The following is a 25,443-nucleotide window of genomic DNA, read 5'->3' as shown; positions in this document are numbered from 1 at the left end:
TTATTTTGTATTAGGAGGCAGAACAATCTGTAATTTGAAAAATGAAATGATTATGGTGACATAGGACATAAAACTTAAATAATATAAATGTGACAGATTCCCCATGTAAATATGACATGACATGATGTGAACTCGACATGTGTATCTACAGTTTGTTCCCCGAGGCGTCTGGGAAAACGTGACTGAGCCAGCAGCTGTGTCAGAAACCATTCCTCAGCATGGCTCCTGCCTTTGAACGTGACCTCTCCATCTTCGCTGACCTCTGCAGAGTCTTCTGTGGTCATGTTGCAGTGGACGGAAGGTGACGGCAAGAGAGGCGGACGGAGGAGGAGGAGGACGGCGGATTGATGAGGACAGAGCGACTGGAAAACGATTTGGGCCAAAGATGCGGACGGCTGCAGCTCAGCCTCATCTGGGAAATATCATGAAGCAGCAGAGAAGAGAAATGATGCCAGAGGATTTTATTCCTGGAAAGTTTTTATTAACATCATGTTTTGTTTACATTCACATATTCATTTGCTTAAGCTGCTGTGTTTAGCAAAAAAGTGAAACTTAGCAGAATTTTCTATGCTGTTTTTTTCTGAATATATAATGAGATCCAGCTGTGAACATCATTTGTAGCAGCGCTGCTCTCTGCTTATGTCCCCAGCGAGATGTGTGGCTGCCAGTCAACTTCTCACTGCGTGTTCATCAAAGCTAACTGTGTACGACAGCTCAAACACCATTTTTCTTGTTCGTCTTCATCCTGTCAGTCTAGGCACACTGCACGCCGACGTCCTCAGTGTGATCGCAGTTGTGGGTACCAATTCCATTATGTTGACAGTCAAAGATATCAGTCTCTTTTCCGGTGCATCGCAGCTCATCCAGCAAGATCTTGCCATTCCCTACAGAAGGACAGCAGAGTCGAAATAAGACATACATTCATGCAGTTTACATTTTCCTGTGTGGTGAGTTGAGGATGGTGAGGAAACTGCAACTAACAATTAGTTTAAGTATCGACTAATCTACAGATTCTTTTTTCTATCTATAAGTCTATAACCTAGACTCTCACCACTGGTGGTAGACAAGCTCCTTCTAGTGGTACAGAGAGAAATATCAGAAGAATATAAGTAGAAAAAAAAATTTAAAAACATAATATTCCCACCATACTAATTAATTTTGAATGAAAATACATAAAATATGAGGTCACTGTAATGTGATGTTACAAGAGCATACAGCTTAACGTCTAGGATTGAAAAGTGAAGCCAAATCAAAAGTGCCAAAAACTGCAGTTCCTCAAATGGGCCCTTGAGGGTGCCTCCAAAGGTGAGTCAATCCCAATGGAGCACCATATTGACACATGTTAAACACTTTGTGAGTTTTTTTCCAACTTTGTCTTTATCAGTCATCAGACCCATGTGTGGCTGCAGCTCACTTTGTTTCGTTGCACTGTTTTTCTATTTTCTGTTTCTCACAGAACTATATTTGACCCTTCGCTAAGCCCTGCTCTCCTTAGTTACCGTTGCTACGCCTGTCAAGCCAATCTCATACTGCACACATGTCGCCTACTGTGATAATGGTGGCAGATTTAACATTGAAATAAGGAATAATTGTTGAAAAACTGCTATTCCACAGAGAAGTATACAAAAGCAGCTTTTCATTTCTAGCTGATGACTGTGGTTATTAGCAGCTAAAATGACGACTAATGCTGTAAGCTAATGATAATGCTAATGCTTGAACTCCTTGAGTCAGCTGAGAAGTCTGTCTCCAGCTGTGAAAGTCTATTTAATATGTAAAGTTACTCAAAGGCTATGTACATGCTAGAACGTTAAAGACCGAGGCTAAAGATAGTTCTCAGCATACATTGGTCAGATGGTGAAATATGACATGTATATGTATATGACAGAAGACAGAGATACACTAATCAACGTGGGGAAAGGAAGCGCAGGGACTCGATTAGTCCAGCAGACCTTAAGACGGTCACCCAGCCAGACCAGTCGGACCACTCGCCCCAAGAAGAGACCTGTGATAAGAGCTAAGCTAGCCTGCCCTAGACTTAAGTGAGCTAATTTGGTGCAAATGTAATGGTATCAAATAAGTTTAGCTGGAGTTAACATTACTGTGGCTAGTAAGCCAGTAGCTGGGCATGTTAACATTTGCAGTGTAATTTAGAGCAGATAAAGTTTGATTCATTCCCCAAATGTGTTTCACTTCTGAAAGATGACAAGAAAGACGGCACCATCCACACTCATGAAAAAGAGCATCAGTCTTCTTAGGGCCCCAAGCACACTGATTAACATGTAGAGAAAAGCAAAGTTTGACTCCTTAGTTATGGTTTATCCTCTATGATTGGTCAGTTACTGTCCGTAGGAGGGGCTTAGCAAAGGGTCAATTGTCCTGTAATTGGTCCAGAAGTTGAAACCACAACCAAAAAATGTTTTCACACTATAAACGAACCAAACCACTGTTCATTTTGATCTGAACTGAGACCACCTCTTTCATTTGGTTCAAGGTTCGGCTGTTTGAAAGGACCCTAAATGACTATTTATCTATCTGCCCAGCACACGACAACCTGATACCGCTGATGAGCACAGGTTTTGGTCTCTCATACAGGCACAGTGGTACCAAACACGATTGTGTTCTTGCCCATCAAAGGTCAGATATCTATTCTATTACTTTTGATGATTACAGTGTAATCAAAACTGATAGAAACAATGACCAAACCTGCAAAAATAAGATCATCAAACACCCAACAAGGCTGCTTTTTTAGCTCTTATCCTTTCATTTTTTTCAACACCATGAAAAGAACAAAGTCATAAACACAACAAAAGAGAGGAAGTGGTGTGGGGGTCAGAATCACAGAGTGCTGATGTAAAAATAAGATAAAATGGTTAAGGCTTTCGTCAAAGGGTGCAGAAAACATGACGTTATGGAATCAGCTGACTTCCTACCCGGGGCAGCAGTGAAGGTGTCAGTAGCGATGTTTAAACCCAGCATCTTACAGATCACCGTGCCGTCCACAGTGCCGAAGCTGTCGTCACACACGGTGCCCCAGGACCCGTCGTACTTCACCTCCACTCGCCCTCGGTTTGGCCCCGGCACAAGACGCACGTGCACTGTGGTGACACAGAAGAGCTGCTGGTTAAAGTTCCTAAGGGATCAAATTTAGTTCACCTCCACCGGTATTAGGATGATGCTGTAAATCTTCAAGATGTTTCAAACCAAAACTATCTGCATGGATTGGATACCACAAGAGCTAACAACCAAACTTTTACAGTAAGACAAAACTACACAAAACAGTTCTGTTCTCTTCCACTGAGGAAGAGCTTCCATGTCTTAAATTGGACTGGACTTCTCCTACTGATTAGAGAAGCTGCATTTTCCTGTGTGGTCACTAGATGGCACCCCAAACCTCTCTCTACAGAGGCCTGATAGTCAAAGCCTCTTCCCTTCTGGCTTTACTGGATTAACTAATTTCCAAAAACACAACTATCAGATATTCTTCTCTTGCACAATGTAGTGTGACGTATACGTGTTTTACAGTCCGTCAGTCACTTAGCTTCCAGTGTCAAGTCTGCAGCATATTCCAATACCAAGTAGGTAAAAACCTTTCGATTTGTGCACATTGTTGACAGTTTATCATTTGTTTTGTAAATAGTGTGTGCTGGTGTTTAGTTAGTATTTTTGATTGACATTTTTTACAGTGCTGACACAGAGCTGTGTGCACTAAACTGGCACAGATTCACAGAGGAGGAGAGAAATCCTCCCACAGATCATCACACAAAGCGTTGATCTTTTTTCACTTAACTGCAGCAGAAGAAGCTACGGCCCATTCATCCAGAAACACATAAAAATGTTGTGGCGATATTGTGAGATTTCTGAGTAAAAAGGGCTTCTGTGGCGCTGACCACCCTCCTCATAAACTTCACTGTAGTTTTATTCATGTTAGCAGCCAGCTAGGCTAGCTAACCTTGCTATTTAAAAACACCTATATGGTTATCAAAATTATCAAAAATGCTAACTAAACACTAATACACACTATATACAAAGTGAACGGTAAAATATCAACAATTTGTACAAATCAAACTATAAAAAGTGAAGAATTTTAATGACTTGGGGAAAAAAACACCTCCCACCTCCCATTAGTTCAGTTAGCGTGACTCAGCCCCAGTGTGCTGAGAGCCTAGCTTGAAAACTAAGCTAAACATGTTTTAAACAACTTATATATAAAATATATTTTAGCCACCTAAAGAAATTTATATCAGTTTAAGTGTAGCCTCTATTTAGAATATTTTCACTGCTTTACTTTGCTGTCAGAGAGACTTTTCTGATGGGGAACTGAAGACATCATCTCTGCTGTCTTCAAAGCCAAAAGATTTCTTGAACAAAATAGTAACTTTAACTCACACAACTCGCTGGACTACTACTGCCTCAATGTGTTAGTTTGTTTGTGTTGTTGTGCAACTTTGGTGTTTTAATATGTCAGTTTGCATTGGATCCTGCATTGTGTTAGGTAGAATTACCACAGCTTCAGTTCCCCATGGTTCTGATTCAAAGAGGCAGATTAAGTAGAGCAGAGAGGTTTTGTTGCACCAGTTTGAGTGGAACAAATGATACTGACCATGTTTTTTCACTAGTTCATTACATAATTTGCACTATTTTTGTAATAAATATCCAAGCATAACAATCCCCAGTTCAAACACAATATCAGGAAATGCTTAAATTACAATATTTAGAATTTAGATTAAAACTTTTTAGATGTGCACTAGTGTGTAAATAAGACCCTAAATTACACAATTAGAAGACTGGTGTGTATTTGGGTTTCCAGTTCCTTTAAAATCCCTTCAGGTTAAGGTATCAAGATGCTCAGAGTGGCACTTTGGAAGTTCGTTTGAGCTTGTATTAGTTTTTGAACATCTCAGCTGTGCAGTGCAGACTTACACTCCACATCTCCTTTCTCTCCTTTGGGACCTGGTGGTCCTGGCAGACCTGTGGAGGACAAACATATCAAAATACATCTTCTGACCAAACTCAAAGACACGAACTGATGAACGTGAACCATCAACTGAATATGTCAGACTGAATATATTACTGTCATTTTAATCACAACTGGATTCAAAAGGATCATTGTACCATTAAACTGGGTTTTTTTGGTCTTGTTCAACAAACGTGTCCCTCTATCTTTCTGGCTCAGTTTCACACAGAGTGAAATACAGACCTGCCATCTAGATCTCAGTGAAAAAAAGTCAAACTAACAGGTTAAAAAAGTTTAAAAAGTTTACTTTAGCTGTAACTTCAAAAGCAGTATATCACATATGGAGGAAATGATTCTAAATAAAGTTTCCTGTAACTTTAATGCAGGCTTACCTCCAGTTCCATTCAAACCAGGAAGTCCAATTGCACCTGGTGATAAAACGAGATCTCATTAGATTTTATGATTGACACCTGGACACCAAAGAACAAACATGAGTGGAGTAAATCTAGACGTTAAAGCTGCCATCATTTTTAGAGGCCAGGGGTCTCATTACAGAATTTTTTAGGATTATAGAAACATAACCCAGAACTGAACGGCAATCTTTTCTTGACCTTTACAGAAAGCCAACTGGCTGGTGACAAGTGAAGTGATATAGCTGTTGTCATGGATACCAGAAACCTTGGGTGCAGGCCTGACAGGACAATTTTCCTACAACTCCTTTTAGATCTTTATATTACAGAAGCAACAACTAAACTCATGGGTGCATCCTATATCTGGTCTCATACCTCGTATCTTAAGAAAACCAAATTGGACTGGAAGTTAGATCTAATTACAGGAAACGGGAAAGGAGACGGTTGACCAAGGTTCCAAAAGGGGTGGGACTTGGTCACAGATCTTGTCATTATGATGAATACATTTGGCTCCGGTTATAATGACAACTTAAAGTATCTACACTACAAAGCTCAGGACTTGTCCCCTGTATTCAAATACACTGGGGATGATTTTAAAATGACTTTCCCAACGCTATAGTGAAATACAGAACAGGCGCTCTGGGGTGTTATGTGGTATAAAAGGTTGAGGCCCATCTAGACCAAGAACTTCAACTAGAACAATAAAAATTGTTACAACCCGACTCAAGGAATGCAACAACAAGAAGGGGGAGGCCACACAAGGGGTTAAAGAAAAAAGAATAATTTATTATGCAACAAGTGGCCAAAAGAACTGGAGTCTCCCCAACCTAACTGCCTAGCAGAATCCACTAATTAACCTCAGCCCTAGTCTTCAGACAGGTACCAGTGGTGGGTTTTTACTCACTGTAGCCCAGCGGTACTGGAGAGCAACTGCATAAAACAGTGACTCCCCAAGAAACCCTGGATGTGATCCCGAGCCAGTTGCTCTAACCACTTTCCCCGCCACACTCTTGAAAGCACCCATCAACAGACTCTCTAACAGAGCCTGCTGCTGTGCCTAACAGAGGAGAACACCAGTCCAAATATAACACCACACCAACAATTTTATCACTAACTTTTTACCTCAAAACAATGAGCCCCAAAAAAAAAAAAAAAAATGGATTAGATCAAATCTCTCCAAACTAACAAAATACCACAGTCATGTGTGATACTCCACTCAAAAGTAGCACAAAAATCCATACTACCAAAATCTGGCTGGACGAGCCCCCATTTGTTACAACCCGACTCAAGGAATGCAACAACAAGAAGGGGGAGGCCACACAAGGGGTTAAAGAAAAAACAAGAATAATTTATTAACCTAAATCGACCATAGAATGTAACACAACCCACAAAGACCACCAGGTCGATGCCAGTTGGAGGAAGGGAGGGACAGAGTGAGCAGAGGGCCCAGCTTTTAAGCCCAGAGGCCCAGGTGAGCTCAATCGGCTGATTACCCTCCCATGTCAGCCAATGAGGAGCCTCTCCATTAGCACCTGGAGACAAGAGGGGAGGGGGAGGGGAGAAAGGGCAGACAGGAGGGAAAAACAAGCGCCTTTCCTGACTGGCACGTAACAAAATATATTGTTCTAACATTGTTCTAACTCAAGTGGATGGTGGTTTTGCAGCTTTGCAGTTGTGGAGTGGACAATATTTTCCATAGCTATAGTTCTTGGTGTGGACGGCCCTTTACGTTGCCAGTTCTAATTCATCCTTTGTCATCAAGTCTCCTAATGTTCTCTGTAGTGTTTCCCTGCATTTCTGGACTGTTTTTGGATTTCATGCGCTTTCCTTTCCTTTTGGGATTTGTTTTCCTTTTTGTCTGGTAAGTTTTTGTGCTTTTTTTTGCATCTTCATTAAACATCTGAACTGAACCTGCTCTCACTAGTCTTGGGTCTGTTCTCCTGCTCGAATATGTGACAGATACCCTGTATGATATACATATAATAAATACATTCCAGGGCTCATGATGTGCAGCTGACCTGGAGGTCCTGGTGGACCAATGGCTCCGCTGTCTCCTTTAGGTCCCACAGTCCCAACTCCCGGAGGTCCTGCAATCAAATCACAGGGGACAACAGTCAGTAAGTAAAACAACCAGCCCCTTCAAGATGAACTGGTTTGGTAACATTTCCAGAAAGTTCTGGGAAGGTTACTTTCCCCTTCATGTTCTATTACCAAAAAACATTTGCACGACTTTCCATAGAATAGAAACCTGTAAAGAATGTTCCGGAAATGTCATGGGAACATTATGTGTTAGCTGGGAAGGAACCTAATCAATGTAACAAATGAAATAAGATTTTCAGGATGTTTTTGTTTCCACATGTGGTCAGGTCATATCCAAACCCATACCTTGCACCCCAGGGTCTCCTTTCTCTCCCTTTGCACCTGGGCCTTGATCCCCTGGGGGTCCTGGGGGCCCAGGTGGACCACTGGAACCTGCATTCACACAAACACAATCAGAGTGTTAAGACATTTACATTCCACAAATGCAAGCTGTGCCATTTGTACCGTCTATCACGAGAAAGTGCAGCAGTGTGTCAGCAGAATTACAGTTGGCCAGAAGTTAAAGGAGGAAGAGAAACCGATAATTTCATAATAGCAAACCGCTGATACAGTTTTCCATCTGGAAGCTGAGTTGCTAACATGATGTGAAACCAGGGAAGGTCGTTTCAGATTTCTGCAAATATCATTTGGTATTACTGTGAGTCAGTCACTACACACAGTATGAGGAACGTATTTTCAGGATTTTTGCCTGAACACAGAAGCTCCCCTTCAGGACTGCCCTGTTTATAGTATGTATATGAAGACCCCTTTTAAAAACAGTAATTTATGTTCTAATGTATTTATCCTACAAATATACAAATTTATGCTAATTGAAAGACTAATGTCCAGTGTTCGCAGCGTCCAGCTCCATCCTGTCACAACTGCTCTGATCTTTTCCTCCCTCCACTATCTTTACAGGCTGGATCTGATTTTAACAGAGCTGCTCACGTCTCTGAAGCATGAAATTCACTCGTTCATGTAGAGAAATGCCTGCATTTTATTGGAAATTCACTTTAAATTAATTTGTTAATGACTCTGTCTTCAGAAGAGGGAGGGAGGGAGACAGCCGTTAAACATCTGTTCAGCCTCCTCCTGCTCTCTGTGCAGCCTGCTTAGTAAGTAAGCGGGGTAATACTTTATTTATGTGTGCCGTCCCCTCTCTCTCTACCCCCTTTCCTGTTTATCGTCAGCTGTCGTCTAAAATGTAAATAGAAATAAAATGTAATGATTTGCAAAACCTTTTCAACCTATATTCAATTGAATACAGCACAAATACAACATATTAAATGTTCTAACTGATAAAATTATCTGTTTTTTGTAAATATAGACTCATTCTGAATTTGATGCCGGCAACATGTTCCAAAAAAGTTGTGACAGGAGCATGTTTACCACTGTGATACATCACTCAGTAAGTGTTTGGGAACTGAAGACACTAATTGTTAAAGGTTTGAAAGTGAAATTCTTTCTCCTTCTTGCTTGATATACAACTTCAGCTGCTCAACAGTCCAGGGTCTCTGTTGTATTTTGTGCTTCATAATGCACCACACATTTTCAGGTCTGGACTGCAGGCAGGTCAGTCTACTACCTGAACTCTTTTATTACGAAGCCACGCTGTTGGAACGCATGCAGAATGTGTCTTGGCATTGTCTTGCTGAAATAAGCAGGGACGTCTCTGAAAAAGACATCTGTGTGGCAGCATGTCGCTCCAAAACTTGTATGTCCCTTTCAGTGTTTACCTGTGAAATACTGTGGAGTATCCCACAACTTTCACAGTCTTTTGTTTCCTCTGTCACAACTTTTTCTACTCAGAATGAGAAAAATTAAATAATTTATCAGTTTGAACAAAAAATATCATCTTTGTACTGTTTTCAATTGAATATAGGTTAAAAAGATTTTGCAAATCATTGCATTTTGTTTTTATTTATGTTTTATACAATTTTTTTGGAAATGTAGTTGTATAATATCGAGTCCAGCTTTGTCTGGATGTCACTGTTTGATTCAGTTTTGGAGTGCAGTGAGTTTCCTGACAGGATCTCAGTTAGTGTGGATGGGACACTTGTTTCTGTCGCAGCCCCATTTTGTGATTAAGAGATCCAAATATGTATTTAAAAAAACTAACCATTTAAGAATAACAACAAATACATTATTCCATAGATAATCATAATGAAACCATAAATCTGACCAGCAGCTCCTTGCTGTCCGGGGTCTCCCTTGATTCCCATGTCTCCCTTTGGTCCTGGAGGGCCGACAACACCGCTGTCACCTGGAGGGAAGCAAGTATTAATATGATGAGGAAATACAGACCTGCTCCATATGGAACAATCACACTGGAATAAATTGTCTATTTCTCTCAAATCGATTTCCTCTCTTAAATACATCAAGACTTCTTTGCTTTGCTTTATTTATAATATTACATAAACTTATTTAGAATAAAATTATTATGTCATTTATTTGCACAGGCTCATAGTAAGTCATAGCTGGTAACTTTTATTTTACTAAAGAAGGAAAGCAGAAATCAGTGAGTGTGTGCTGGTAGTGAATGCAAACAAAACAAAACCTGCATTATATACTATATCGCACAGTAAATGCACACAAACTCAAGCAATGGTTGCTAAAGATCATTATCATAAATTGTAAGTCTTATCGTGGCTTGTGGTTTTTTATTTTTTTATTTTTTGTCGGGGCGGTGGGGTCGGATGGGTCGGGTAGGGGGGTTGACCTATTGGAAACATCTGCTTCAGCCTCTGCGTGAGTAAAAGTCCAGCCCTGATAGAGACATCACGCAGAAAATGTCAGCTCGCTGACTAAGTTGCGAGGGCCTGTGAAATAATGGCTGCAGCCAATCCATCAGCCAGTTTTCATCAGCCGCCTGACAGGAGATGACAGGTCATCAACGCCGGGATCATCACCGGACCTGCAGCTGAAAGCTAATGTCTCCCGCCGCACACATATGCACCTTCACTAAATCGGCGGTAATGAAATGAACTTTTAACACTGAGAAACTTTTATTCTGGTGATGCTTTCTGGGTCAGAGGCTTGAGCGAGGCTCTGACACGCCCAGGGTTACAGATTTGATCCTCTCTCTGGACCACTCTGATATCAGATTATTGAATTTGGTTATAGTTACGATGCTTTTGAGAGAAAGGTAGCTGCGTTTATTCCTCCACTTGTTGTGCACCAACACCAACACTTGTTGTGTAATGTAGTGGATTTTATTCATATGCAACAAAGTCAGCATATTTTGGAGGTGGGGTGGATGAATGGATGGGTCAAACAAACATAGGACTTTTACTTTGCAACAACGTGTCCCATCTAAAACCAAAGTCACCACTGGCTTGTTGTAATATTAGTTGATAAGTTAACTTAAGTGACCTAACTCTAACTGTTAAGTTGCTCAAACCCTACCTAACACACTTACTTAAACACAAACCACAAACCATACAAACGTTTTCCTAATCCTAACCAAACTGTGACCATTTCACAACATTAGTCACCACAAGATCTTTTTTTTTGTTGTTGTGATGTAAGGTCCAAGAGGAAATGAAAGTTCAAAATAAGATCTTGTCTTGACTTATACTTCCAGAATTTGGCTCTTGAGAAACAGTCCTTGTCTTTGAGCCCAGGTTAACATCAGGAGTTTATTTTGCTTTTTAAGCTATAAAAGTGCAACATCACTGCTCATAAATGACTTACAGTTGGTAAAACCACCACACTGCTCATTTAATTTAACCTTCAACTTCTAATTTTATCTTTTAATTACTAAAGGAGACTCACCTTTGGGGCCTTTCTCTCCTGGAAGTCCCTTTTGCCCGTCTCTGCCCGGAGAACCAGGAAGTCCTGAGAACACACACACGCAAAAGAACTGCTGGTGATGATAAAATCTGTCCTTAAAAGCTTGTCTGGGCTGTTGCATTGGATTTTAAATACATCCTCATCACGGTAACAACCAGAAAATTCTCTTTGCAATTGAAGGTGTGTATCGAACCTGGTTTGAGGCTGATGTCTGTCAGTTTGCTCTGCAGGCTGTGGGTGCTGGTGTTGAGCAGGTTCAGGTCAGACCTCAGCCTGACCAGCTGACCCTCCTCTCCGCACAAGCTCTTGACCTGTTGTCATGGCGACCAACATGTGAAGTTAGAGCAACGCAGTAAACCATGCCTACTTTAAATGAATGAAAATTACCTTTAATGAGAGATGAATTACAGGTTTTGAATGAAAAAATAATTAAAAGTTCCTCGAACAAATGAAAAGTTAATTCACATTTATAAGAAATAAAAACACCTATGCTCTGTTCTGTTTGCTCGGGGATGTTCTGCTGATTCAGCCTTATCAGAAGCTTATTGAGGTTCATATTGGCTGATGTTAACATTTTTTTATATTTCTGTGTTTCTGACACTTCTGAGTCACTTCATTTATTTGATGACTCTTCTCTACTTCTCTACTCTTTACTACTCTCTTCTCGTCTCTACAGGAAGTGGTTTCTGATCTTCAGGAATAAGTAGAACTGATTCATTAATTCAAATAGATCTATAACTTTTTCATGCAATGCGTCACTTATAGTTTGCATCTTTATCTGTTTTAGTCGAGTCTAAAAGAAAATCGGTGACTCCAGAGGCAACAGTACCGCTTTTCATTATTAGTAAAATAGTCACAAAATGTATGTATGGATGTAGGCCTACTGGATATTTAAAACGTAAACTGAATCTAACCTGAAAGAAAACCAAACGTGACCAAAGCTGTATGCAGTGTGTTCAGTGAAAGGTAAGACATAAACACAGAGAGGACCTGGCTCTGCAGGGCCCATAAGTGGCCCTTCAGGTTCTTGGTTTCTTGAGTGTTGTTCTGGACGAGAACTTGGAGGTTGTCATCATCCTGGTCTCCGCCCAAAGAAGTGTGACCGGACGTCTGTGACTGCGCCCTGGGGTTAGACAGTGAAGACTGCAACGAGAAAACTGAGACCGAGAGGAAAAAATAACATCAGTGATGTAATTTACTTCACATTTTTAAAGAACATAATGATGCACAAGAAGTGGTACCTTTATAAAGGAGAAAGGCATTAAGGATGGTCTGCAGGATGAGGTAAACAACAATCACATTAAAGCACCACTGTCTCCTGGGCCTCACCGGCTTCAGATCTGTAACACAAACCAGAGAGTGATGATCAGTGTCCTGCAGCAAACTTACAGCCTGGTCAGAAGTCATTTCAGGAGACAAAAAGTCGCCCGGCTCATCCAGCTGATACAAGCGCTTTTATAAATGTGCAAAGCTCCGAGCGTGAAACATTTGGACGACCAGTGGAAAATGTCAGCTGTCAATCACAGAGAAAACCTGCGGGGAGACGGAGATGAGTTTCTTTTTGTTGGCAGAAAAGTCAAGAAAGTGACACCAGACCAAACTGGTTCTGACTGAGAGGTAAACTACTGTCCCCTCTGAAGGTCTCACAGCTGCATGTGTGAGGATGTGAGCCGGCAGGAGCCCACAGCTTAGAATGTAGAATGTAATAAAGCATAAGTGGTTAGTGAGGAGAGTTTTTTTTTTGCATTTAATATTAAAATGGCAATTAGAGTAGATGAGATGTTTCCATATTTTAAGATGCTGCAAAAACATAATGTTATAATATCTTTAGGAGCTGTAGCAGATAGAATAAAAAACTGGTATGGAAAATGTATTAAATTAAAATACAAGTAAGTTTTAATTGGGAAATATGAGAAAACATCCTATACAAACCTTCTACAAACCTTGAGATTGAAAAATAAGTAGGGATTTTGAAACAGAAAAACTGAGTTCAGAAAATTTGTCTCCTTAAAACAATGAAAATGCAACAGTATTTTTATGTTAATTCTCAGGAAAGAGTGCAGAATAGTTTGCCCCTCTGGCATGAACTTGTGTAAATCTCTGGCATAAACCAATATTCATCGGTTTTCTTTCATGCATTTATCTTTTGCCCTGCCCGTAAAAGAAAATAGGCATGGCAGATTTTACAAAATGCATGTCTCTTTCCATAAACTTTCTGTGAATTCTTCTTAGTCCGGTTTGGTGTTGTTCAGGTGGACCTTTGTAGGGCTTATCCAGGCTGTACTTTACGGAAGAATTGTGATGAAAATCGGGAGAGGGCAGTGAAAAATGGGAGTTTCATCACAAACTTGTCAGGGAATTTGCACCCACATCAATACACTGGGGCTGCTCTCATTAATCTAAGTACTGAAGATGCATCTTCCATTTCATTCATATAAAAGAAAATGTGTTTTTAATGTTTCAGATATATTTTGCCGTGGCTGTGGTTGTAAGAGTTAATGAATACACCTGTTTCACAGCAGCCATTTTGATGTGAAATCAGAGGGGAAACAGGTACTGAATAAGGATCAGTTCCATTCAGGTCAGACAGAGTCAGGCTAAATAATCCTTCACTTTAAAATGTCGTTGGGGTAACTTTGATTTCAGGAGACATTTGCAGCCTCATGTTGCAGCTCCGTCTGTCTGACAGGGAGGATGAAACATTGCTACCACCTGCTGGTCACGGCTGCCGTTTCATTCACTCTCCAGTTCAACAGCGGCGAGACTGACGTGAATGAATACAAGCAATATGAGATATTTGTACAATTGAACAGACAAGTCTGCTTTTAACACCAGACCTGAGAAATCTATTCAGTCAGAATAACATTAATTGCTTTTACATTGCAGCTAATTTGCTGGTGTTCCTCTGGGCTGCTGTGTGAGAACATTTCCTGGATTACATGGATTTATTTTTAATTCCACAGCAGAATCTCTGCCCTCCACAGACACGTTCTTTGTTTTGTGTTCATCAGCTTCTCATTGTCTCTGCCAGAAATTAAGGACAGGTTTGTGTCTAAAACAGATCTCACCAGAGCTAAAACACACTGAACACTGGACTTACATGTATGTTTTTTAAATTTTGTAAACTGATATGTTAGTGTTGTGTCTACACTTTCCTTTGCTGCCCACAACTCATCAGTTAATGCAGTTTTTCATGTAATTATCTAATTAGTTTAGTTAGTCTGTATGTCAAAGTATTGTTAAAAAAAAACTACCAAAACATCATGGACTTTTACCAAAATAGAAGAACGATGATGACACAGTTTTACTGCTGAAAATCTAACAGAAGAGTCGCACCAGAAAACCAGAAATCTGTTTTTCATGACTTTTCATGTGTCATCTGGTTGTAAGTGACAACACTGAGAATTTAAACTCACTTTGTAATTTATTTCCTCTGTTTGGATGAAAATCAATTTCTTTATACTGAAAAAAGGAAACCTTTTCTTTCTTTAAGGTTTTTGTAATGTGTATTTGTGAGTTTTTTTCTAACATCACTACCACACACTGAGGTTTTATAACCACAAACACGCACAGTCTGACACTGTCAAAACAGAAAAGAGCAGAAGCTCTGATTGGCCAGAACCCCACCAGCATAAAGCAGCTGACCAATCAGAGCTCCAGAACTGTTCTGTGGCATCAAGGAGAGCTTAAAAATGGAAACAGAAAACAGGAACTAGAAGGAAACAAAAGAATTGTGAAACTGGATGTGACAGACAAATCTGTAATTATTAGGTGGCACCCTCCGTCTTCTTCATACTAAACAGCTGTTTTTCATTCTGTGATTAAATTAATTTACTTTTTTATATTTATATCATTTTTTTCAAATTCTCTTGTTCATATTTTCTTTTTGCTCAGTTGGATGGTGTTCCTGCTGTGGTTTTATAAACTCAGCTGCCTTTCTCACAGCTGCTTTCCTGATTTAAGACCTATTAGCAAGGGGACAGAATTTCTAGGGGGCCTCGTGTTACTTGCACAGGATAAGTGAAGTCTGTATTTCCCTCAAATTTGCTGCCATTTTATTGTAGGCTCTGAGTAATGTACATTTCCTGAATGGCAACAGCAAAGACTTTTATGACTTTACACCCAAAGTGCTGTTTATAATTGCCGACACAGCCTCCGTAATTCTCAACCCAGACAGAGGCATTAAAAAAAAAAGGTGCTGAAAACAAAAAATCTTGCAAAACAAATCCCAGAGATGTTGATTCACACAGGACTTATATTATCACATTAACTTTGGCAAAATGTGGTGGTTAATTTATGGTGAAATCTTTACTTTACAAATTAATCACCCGGGACTAAAGGGATAGTACACCCAAAAATGAAAGTCATAATCAGTCCTAATCTACTCATCCTCATGCTGATTGAACGTCGTGTTTATTTTTTTTTGTTAACAGAACACTGCTGGAGTTTTACAAGGAAAACAGCGCTGCAGAATCTCCCAAACAATTTAAGTGAATTGCGACCAGTTTTTAAAATGCCTCCACTTGCACACACACACACACACACACACACACACTCGGCTAAGGATCAACAGAAGTGTTTCGCAAACTTTTTACACCATGTACCACCTCAGAAAATGTTGAGCTCTCCAAATATCACCTTGGTTTGCTCCGTTTGGTGCCAGCAGTTGGTGTGGAGCATCTCAGTGTGGACTAAAAAACTAAACCTCACCTTCACTTGGCATGAGGGTGAGTAGATTATGACTGAACTATCCCTTTAAGATTACAGACGATCTCCGCGGTTGTTACAATTAGGCAACACAAGTCCCATACACTTGTTTCAATCACAGTTGGTAATAACGTGTTTGATTCTGCTGTTTCAAATAATGGAGTACCTCAGGGATCTGTTCTCGGCCCCTTCTTATTTCCATTTAAATTGTTTCACTGGGGGCCTTTTTGATTATTATTTTTAAATGTATCTTTTTTGTTTTTGTGTGGATGACGTTAAGCCATCCTATTTAAAGAGCTGGATGACCCAAAATGTTCAAATTAGATTAAAACAGAGAGGTTTTTAATATTAGCACAGAGACTGCTAAAAAACATGCAAAAGTTTCTGCAGCATTTAACCTCTTATATTGAAAACTTGTTCAATCATGTTTCTTTCCAGTTAAGAAATATTTCCAGAATTAGAAAGCTGTTGTCATGTGAAAGTAGCGACAAATTAACACATGCTTTTGTGTCATTGCAAATACATTACTGTAACTCGTGATGTTTATACCAAGGAGCTGTAGCTGGTCTGCAGATAGTTCCAAAGTTACAGCCTATAAGATACTATAGAGACTCTGTTTGCTTCGAAAGGTTTCATACTTTCCATCTTAACACTCACCGTCAGGCTGGAGACTGTAGAGGTCACTCCTGCTGAGTGACATGTCAAACAGCGGGTTGTTTTGGGTGTAAGTCACTCGATTGCGATCGTCCACTGATGTCTCCATGCTCTCCAGAGTCCAGAGAGTCCCCTTCTCTTTTGTACTTCAGGAACTCTTATAACACTCAGAGGCTACTGTCGGGTGTTTTCTCAGATTGCAACAGGGCATTTTCATGAAACATGGAGATGCACTCGAGTAGAGGAAGGAACTGTGTCTGATTTGTAGCTGATGTGGCCAAAATCCAGCAGTGACACACCCATGCAGAATGAGGAAGTTTTACCAAGGATGCAAGAATGCCTCATAAAACAAAGATATATAAAGTTTAAATAACAATAACTGGTGACATTTTCTAGTCAGTTTGTTCTGTTGTTGCTGTTGTTGAAGCAACTGAACAGGATCACGTTAAAATGTACAGCAGAGGAGAAAGGGGCACGCTGAGACCTGGTCAGTCACTTACACAATGAACCGCACACGCACAATACAGAACAAATTACTGCAGTGCAACATTAATTACCTTGATTACTTTCCGTTACTTTTGGATTACCTCAATATAAAATATGGTGAAACTGTTTAGCCTAATATTGTGTTTTTAGGGTAAATAATGATTATTTTCAGTTGCTTGAGTATTTTCTCAGTCAGATCAAAACTCAAGACGACGTCCCCAAATGTCTTGTTTTGTCCACAACTCAAAAATATTCAGTTTACTGTCAGAAAGGTGTAAAGAAACCAGAAAATTGTGCAAGCTGAAATCAGAGAATTTTGACTTTTTTTTAATATATATATTAAAAATGTACTCAGTTAATTGATTAATTAATCCTGTCATAATCTTATCAGTTAAAAAACAGATCCAAACATGTGCAGCACACATTCATTCAAGTCTGTCCTGTAAAGATTGTTTACATTATGCACTCTGGACAGTAGTAAATGATTCTTTATTCTGAAAATGTAATCCCTCTAATAATACCCCATATTACTAAATATATCTGCAGGGGTGGAAATCACTAATTACAAATACTCAAATTACTGTAATTAAGTAGTTTTTTTTTTACTTGCAGTTTTATAAGTAGATTTTCAAGTCTATCTAAGTAGATTACATCTTGTAATGCATAATTAAGTATGAGTAAAAGTACACTTTTAAAATCATAGCTGAGTACTGAGTACTCAAGTTAAGTTGAATTAATATCCAAACCTTTTAATCTGCATTTCAGTAGCCAATCAGGTGATCTGATCACAAACAGGCCGATAAAACATTGATATACAAATGAAAAACAAATCAAAATGCTGCAGTAGCACATTTGGTTGTTAATGATCAATCATTAATCGATTAATCACCATCAAGAATCTAACCAATTAAAGTCATTTGTTGGATAAGAAAAACTTCGACTTAAAATGACAAGAAAAAAAACATGTTTTGTTTCTTAAAATTATTAATGATTAATCTGTTGTTAGCGGGTTCAACACACAAAATTTGCACCCTTTGGAAAGATGACTGTGACATCTGAGTAGTTTTTGCAGCAAATAATTTGTGCTTTTGCTTGAGTACATTTCTAACACCAGTACTTTTACTTGTAATTGAGTGATATTTTAGCAATGTAACAGTACCTGTACTTGAGTACAGATTTTCAGTAATCCTGTATATCTGTAATCTGATTATGTCTTTATTAAATCTGTAACTGTAATGGAATACAGTACCTTTTTTGTATCCAGATTATGTTGTTTTGTTACATGTAATCCATTACTCCCCAAATATGTCCTAAGACTTGTGCACATGGACAAGGTTTTTTTTTTCCAATCAATCAATCAATTTGTATGAGTTTTCTGATTTCTTTCATTTAGGGAATAAAAACTGCTCAGGTGTGGTTTGGGAAGGATTGTGGTTACAACTGAAAAAAACAAAATGAAAAAATGTTGACTTCTAAAACTGGAAACAGCATGAAAAAAAACTTTGTTGCTGATAATTTACAGTGTCTCAAAGGAAATAATTAAAATGTTGATTTAAAAAGAATAGTTATATTAAATGGAAAATACTTTTTTATTTCATAGTTTTCTTTCAGATGAAATGTGCTGTGATGCAGTTTGGGATTCTAATTTTTGCTTCCTGACGTTGCTTCCTCCCCTTTCGTGCCTCTACAGTAAATTTCCACTTGTCTCAGCTTTAATTTCTCGTTTTGTTTCTTCTTTTTCATTTTCTTGCAGTCAACCTTTGACCTCGCCACCGTCTATTTCTGATGCAGGAATCAAAACTAACTCTGGTGTGAAGGTTGAAGACGATCCGGTGGAAACAGCTCTGAATCTTCGTCATCGTTCCCAGAATCTGGATACTATTCTGACCTAGTGCTATGAAAAAAACAAAACAAAACAGAAACTTCACTCTGGTTTCCAGTTAAACACCAGTCATCAGTTACTGTGCCGTGGTCAGCATCAGGTCGAGTTCCTCACAGGTGTTACGTGAAACATTTTAACATTTGCTTTAGTTTTACTTTTTAATGTTTTTGTGATGTTAACTAATAATGTCAGAGCATTATTAAATTTATTTTTATGGTTCATTCTTTCAACAACGGTGAGAGTTCACATTTACTCAGGCAACAAACCTGCTGACATGGCAAACTGTGTTACTGACAATTGTCCACCTTTAAAGTTGGACTAATCTATATTTTTATATTAACAATGGTCACATGACACAACAGACTGATATTAAGTGTGTAATGATAAGCTCACTCACAATAACACCAGGAAAAAAGTAAACAATCCAATATTTATCACAATATTGAAAAGACAGAGAAAAATTCTCTCTCTCTCTCTCTCTCTCTCTCTCTCTTTCTTTTTAAGTTATTAAAACAGATATAATACAATTAAAATAATAATAATAATAAAATATATTAAAAAAACACAACACCAGAATCACACTAAAAACAAAACAAATACACAAACAAAACACAAACACGTAACATATATCATCACAACCAAAACATCAAAACAGGTCTAACAATCAAAGTAACAAAGTAGCAAAATTAAATTAATATAATTGCATTATTATATAAAAGATATACCTTAAAATTTACCCTTGAAATTCTTTTATCAGCTTTCAACTTACATTAACCTTTCAAAATGTCTTTTTTTTTGCAACATAAAAAAGTGATGTTTAATAAACCCTCTAAATCCTCACCAGCAGCTTTAAAAATAAATCTTTTCCCCTAACAGAATAACCACATTGATAATCAAACCATCTGACTCTGAAATATCCCCCGATATCTCCTCTGAGATATTAGAGGATTATTTTTGTCTAGTTGGGCAAACAGCTTCATTGCATAACACATTATTTGAAGTCCCCTCAAAAAGGCAGAGACAACATAACACCAGAATACACGCCACTGACTCAGATTTCCTGAAACAAAAATAAAACTTATCTAACCAGGAAATACCCAGCATGCAAGTTTTAATTTGTTCATTTTAGATAAAACAGTAATAAACAGGTTTTACCTTTGCTCCCATATGACAATCGTAAGTGTCTAGACGGATAAATGAGATAAGTCAGGGGAAAAAAAAAGTAGATATAATTTTTTAAGGGACTTGTCTTTTTATGAAAAACCTGTGTTTATTATTTAATATCAAAATGGCTGCTGCAAAATACAAAAACAATGCAGCAGTCAGATGTAGGCCTTTTATATGATGAAGTAAGAATAATAAAATAAGATAATTAATCATTTATTATAGCCAATTTTTTTTAAATTGGTGTATTTGGGCAACACTTGGAAGCTAACCTACTCTAACTAAACTACAATTTTATCTTTAAATACAGATGTTGATCTGTTTGTTCACAGATGTTTGGCTCTGTTCTGTCCAAGTGTCCTTGTAACTCACGACGGCAGCCAGGAAATTTCAAATGTAACGCAAAAGGCCAAAAATTAAAAATCTAGCAAAGACAGTTGCTTGAAATTAAACCATTATCAGACCTTTATTCTGAAAGGGATCTTTGGTAATGATAATGAACTGTGTCATTTATATTAAACTGTATATTTATTCACTCAGTGCGCTACATCCATGATGTTTATGTTGTTCTTCTTCTTTTCTTTTGCTGCTACATTACATCCTGTATGCAGCCTGCATGGTGCACTGTAATACATCAAGTTTTGGACATCGCTAATGAAATATTAGCTCACGATTCATCACAGAAAGGGTGACCAGCAGTAGAAGTGTCCCATGGAGAGCACTTCTAACCATTCCTTTATTATATCATTTGAGTCTGGCCCACAGCAGCCCGATCAATTTCTTATGTGGCCCCCATGAAAAATAATTACCCTCCCTTGTCCCAAACACAAAGGACACCAATGAGAAACTTGCATAAAAGTGGAAATGAGAAGTAAAGCCACAATAAAACTTGACAAATAAATGAGAAACTTTGTGTGATGCAGACAAAATGTAAATCGCCCTGCAGATAAAAATTAGGAAATCTTTAAATTGTTAGGCATGTTGCAGGTGCAAAATAAGAAAATCTGGATTTTCTAAATTCAGTAAAAGCAGCTGGAACCTGCAGGTAATCCAGTCACTTTAAATAAATAACTGATGAAAATATTTGATTTATTTAGCTGTATGCTGTGTCGTCCTGTGAGAATATTAAGAATATACTTGGTCATGAAAGTTTTTTCTGTGTTACAGGGTTGAGGTGGGTGTTTTATTTTTACATGCGTTTATCCGATTAACCACTAGATGTCGCTCTCATATAATTTTCTCTCACTGAAATGTTTCAGTGTATTTATAGTAGAAGTGATGATGTGAAGTGATGATGAGTTCACAGACTCTCATTGTCACCGTTGCTGCTGTAGACACAATAAAACTTATTTTTTCTTATTCTACTTTTTCTTACTTCGCCTCACAGCTTTTATTCAGTAATTATGAATCAGTCATTTGTGTAAAAGTTTCTAAATGTTCCTGACAGCTGCTTTCATTTTAGGCTCCTTTTTAAATTCAATTTTCAGCCGTTTTGTCACCGATTCAGCAGCAAAAAAAAAGTCAGTCAGAAAGAAGAGATTCCACCAAAATGGTATGAAACCTACTGGTGATTCTGGTGGGTTTCAGTTTATATAACAAATATTAAAACGGGGGAGAGAAGTCAGATTTTGGTCCACGGTTTATTCCGCACATGTCCTCGGGTTAGTTCATTTTTAAACTTTATAAACTCTCATTTATACTCGACAGCAGCTCATTTTAAAGCTTTTCTCTCCAGGGAAGATTAAGACCTGCAGCTTCTTGAGTCTCTCTGAAGAAACAGCAGAAATTTTAAGTCTTAAAGCTCCTGTCGGGTCCACTGTCACAGTTCAGGTGTGATTATAGAAGAATTAACGGCTCATCAATTCATAATTTTGACGTTTTGAAAAACAAAAAGTTTCCTCCTAGCTGGAAGAGCTGCGATATTCATTTTATTATTAGAAGACAATATAAAAATGTATATTAAATTAAGATGCGTTTCTTTTAACCTGCAGCTGTAACATTTATTATTTCATGATAATGAAACTATTAAAAACGTTTCTTTCTTTCTTGATTTCGTTTGACATCATGTCCCACAATGCCTCTGTCCTGACAGACAGCATAACGAAGTCTGTATTTATTTTAAGAGACTACATGATTTTATTTTGAAATTTTTGTGTCTTCTGATCTTTCAGGTGTCTCCCTTTATTTCTTCAGTATAATCTTAAATGTGTGTGTGTGTGTGTGTGTGTGTGTGTGTGTGTGTGTGTGTGTGTGTGTGTGTGTTTATGTGGGAAAGTTACGTTATTAAAGGTGAAACCACCGGGATTTTGATAAAGATTTCCAAAAATTATTTTAAAAAGTATTTACACATGAGTTGGTAATTCCCTGTTCATTAGTTAAAATAGTAATGAACACGTGTTAACAGCTAATTAACCGTTAATTAACGTGAATTGTCATTTTGTTCATGTTAAAGGCAAAATTCACAACATTTTCTCTAAAAGAACACCAACGTAAAGACTCATATAAACATGATCTCCTCCCATCATCACTTCGGACCCTCTGTCGGTCTGTGCTGGTGTCCGTATCTGCAGAGAGCCTGCAGCCTGCAGCCTGGACGGTCTTTTTTATCCTCATTATTCTGCTCCTCTGGACGCAAAACGTCAGTATTTGACGTACTGGAACAATCAGCTATCTTTCTGGTGTGTTTAAGAACAGCTCGGACATCTCATGCCGGTTCTAGCTTTAACTAAGGTGTTAATTTATGCAGCGTTTAATGGTTTTATGAAGACACCAGGAACATTAGTGAAAATATGCACAGATTTATTGGCCAAACATCAGTATGGACTGGTAAAATGACTACAGTCAGCCTATCTGCAAATTAGATATTTACTGATGGCAGTGACAGCAGCAGCTAACATACACAGCTGCCATGTTTTATTATAAGAATGATTTCTTTGTTTGACACAAAAAGGAGAAATAAAGCAACAACAAAATACAAAAAACAAAAACATATATCAGCCTAGAATTTAGCAATGTGAGTCCCTGGTTAATTAACAGTTAACTAATGAATCTAATACTCATTTACTACTAGTGTTCATGTTAACTAAGGTGTACATTTATACATTAATTAAGAGTTTATAAAGATAACATTAGTTAACACAGTAATAAGCATTAACTAACAGTTTATTAATGCAATAAAAAGCATCAGATAACCGGCAACAAATGTGTCTTGTTAGTATTTATTGATAGTTCACGTGTGAATTGAGATACTTACCTTTATTGCTTTGCTATCATTAGACAGCAGCAAAGGAGACAGAAAATAGGAAAATCTTATAAATAAGAAAGGAATAAATAATAAATAAGTGAACAAACAACATAAACAAGGGAACATGTAAGCAATAGAAACAATATAAAGACGAAATAACACAACACACAACAGCTGGATTAACAGCATTCCACAAAGTAAATACAGTGATGCACAGTGAATTAATGAGGGATTATTGATATTGTATAGTTAGTACAGATCAATATTACAGTGAATTTGTTTCTTTTGGTGTGTTTGGTCTTTTGGGAGCATGTCGCTGTTCAGGCTACAGATCGCAGAAACAATATAATTCACCGCAGGATTCATACAACCGAGTCTACATCAGTTAATCATAAACAAACCGGGAGATAAACAGATAAACAATAAACAAAAACCTTCTGCTTCTCTTCTGTAAAACACACTCAGCGGACACTTCATCAGGTTGTTTTTCACTATTTTTTTAGTTTTATACGCAACATTTTACGACCAGCATTGGTCGAATTATTATTCTGAAAAATAACCGTGGATTTCTCTGTAAGACAGCACGTGTTTGTTTGTTGTTGGTGTGAGAAACGCACTCAGGCCTGCAGATTCACGCAAAAAAAATAAAAGAACACATACAACAAAGGCCTCAATATGAATTAGGGCCAATTAAGTTGTTTTCTCTATGTTCCACTTTTCTATTCACACCGTGAAAACGCTCCTCTGCAGCCGCTGCGTCTCTCTGTCTGTCTGTGCGTCTGTTCTGTTGCATTTATTTCTTCTATCGGGCCTCTTTGCGCGCACCGTGATGAAGTGTTTGGCGCGCTGACGCTGACAGGAGGCTTTGAGGCGTTTTTCTGCCGCAGTCAGGTGATGAACGTCCGGCTGATCAGGCGGAATACCGAGTAATTAAAACCTATAAATTATCCGCCGGCAGCCTCTCTCTCTCGCGCGGAGAGATAAGAGCGCGCGCTCCCAGAAAGAATAGCGGCTGACAATGGAGGCTGCACCTCAGAGAGGAGGAGAGGACAGAGGGGGGGGTGCGTCAAAGCTGGAGGTGCATGAAGATGTAGGAGGAGGTGAACAGTTTAGTTTGGATAAAGCAGAAGAAATAAGGAGATGGTGTGCGGAGCTGTGGGCCCATTCTCCATCATGACACTGTGTGTGTGTGTGTGTGTGTGTGTGTGTGTGTGTGTGTTGGGTGCGCGCGCATGTGTGTATGAGAGAAGCCCAAATTGCCCTGTAGGTGAGAGAGGGGCATCTTGTCACATGGGTGAGTTGTCACGCTGCGTATATCTCCAACACCAGAGGGCGCTATCCAAGGAAATCCAACTGTATGATCAGCTCACCGTTCTGAGGAATGACACTGAAATATAAACGAAATGTCCAGAATCAAGTCGAATTGAAAATAAAAAAGTCAGAATATCAATAATGAAGTCAAAACGTTGAGACTAAAATTGAAATGTTGACCATAAAATCAAACGATTGAGAATAAAGTTGAAACGTCGAAAATAAAATCGAAATGTGGACAAGAAATTGAAACATTTAGAAAAAATGTGAAGTCGAGAATAAAATCAAAATGTCATTAATAAAGTAGAAGCGGCATTGATAAAGTCTAAATGTCGAGATTACAGTGAAATGTTGCATCCGGTCACAGGGGTAAGTTGTCATGCTGGTTGTGTCTCCACCACCAGAGGGCGCTGTCTCAATAATCTCACAGCTGCATGAGGAATTCACTGATCTGCAGGAATTTTGCTCTTGACCTGCAGAATATGTTGCTTTAATCAGAGGTGAGAACAATTTTGATGTTTTTCAACTATAATAAAAAAAAAAAAAACTGACGTGCATGATTTATGTACTTTGGTAAGTAACTATGTTTAATTACTTCGACACTGGGCAGAACAGGAAGTGTTTATTTTGATACTTTTATCTGAGCGCTGTGGTAAAGCTAGCTTGTGGTACAGCCAGCAGTAATAAATTACCTCAGAGCTTTCTGGGAAATTTTTTGAGACAACTTTGGTATTTCAACCTCATGGTTGACATTTCAACT

General features: G+C 38.4%; 1 protein-coding gene across 1 annotated transcript; it reads right to left on the bottom strand.

Moving 5' to 3' along the window:
- Positions 1–446: 446 nt before the first annotated feature.
- On the bottom strand, positions 447–16,792 carry marco (macrophage receptor with collagenous structure). The gene is made up of 12 exons (XM_084725460.1): positions 16,600–16,792; positions 12,477–12,575; positions 12,226–12,392; positions 11,429–11,546; positions 11,218–11,280; positions 9,626–9,706; positions 7,750–7,836; positions 7,383–7,451; positions 5,347–5,382; positions 4,921–4,968; positions 2,931–3,095; positions 447–884 (listed from the first exon to the last, which is right to left on the bottom strand). Exons 1-12 carry the CDS (start codon positions 16,703–16,705, stop codon positions 754–756), a joined length of 1,170 nt encoding a protein of 389 aa, XP_084581586.1. The 5' UTR covers positions 16,706–16,792; the 3' UTR covers positions 447–753.
- Between the last annotated feature and the right edge of the window lie 8,651 nt (positions 16,793–25,443).

The sequence above is a fragment of the Lutjanus erythropterus genome, chromosome 8 (genome assembly GCF_056507025.1).
Source record: "Lutjanus erythropterus isolate fLutEry1 chromosome 8, fLutEry1.hap2, whole genome shotgun sequence".
NCBI classification, from domain to species: domain Eukaryota; kingdom Metazoa; phylum Chordata; class Actinopteri; order Lutjaniformes; family Lutjanidae; genus Lutjanus; species Lutjanus erythropterus.
The sequence above is the reverse complement of the archived record's forward strand: the minus strand, read 5'-3'. Positions and strand labels throughout refer to the sequence as shown.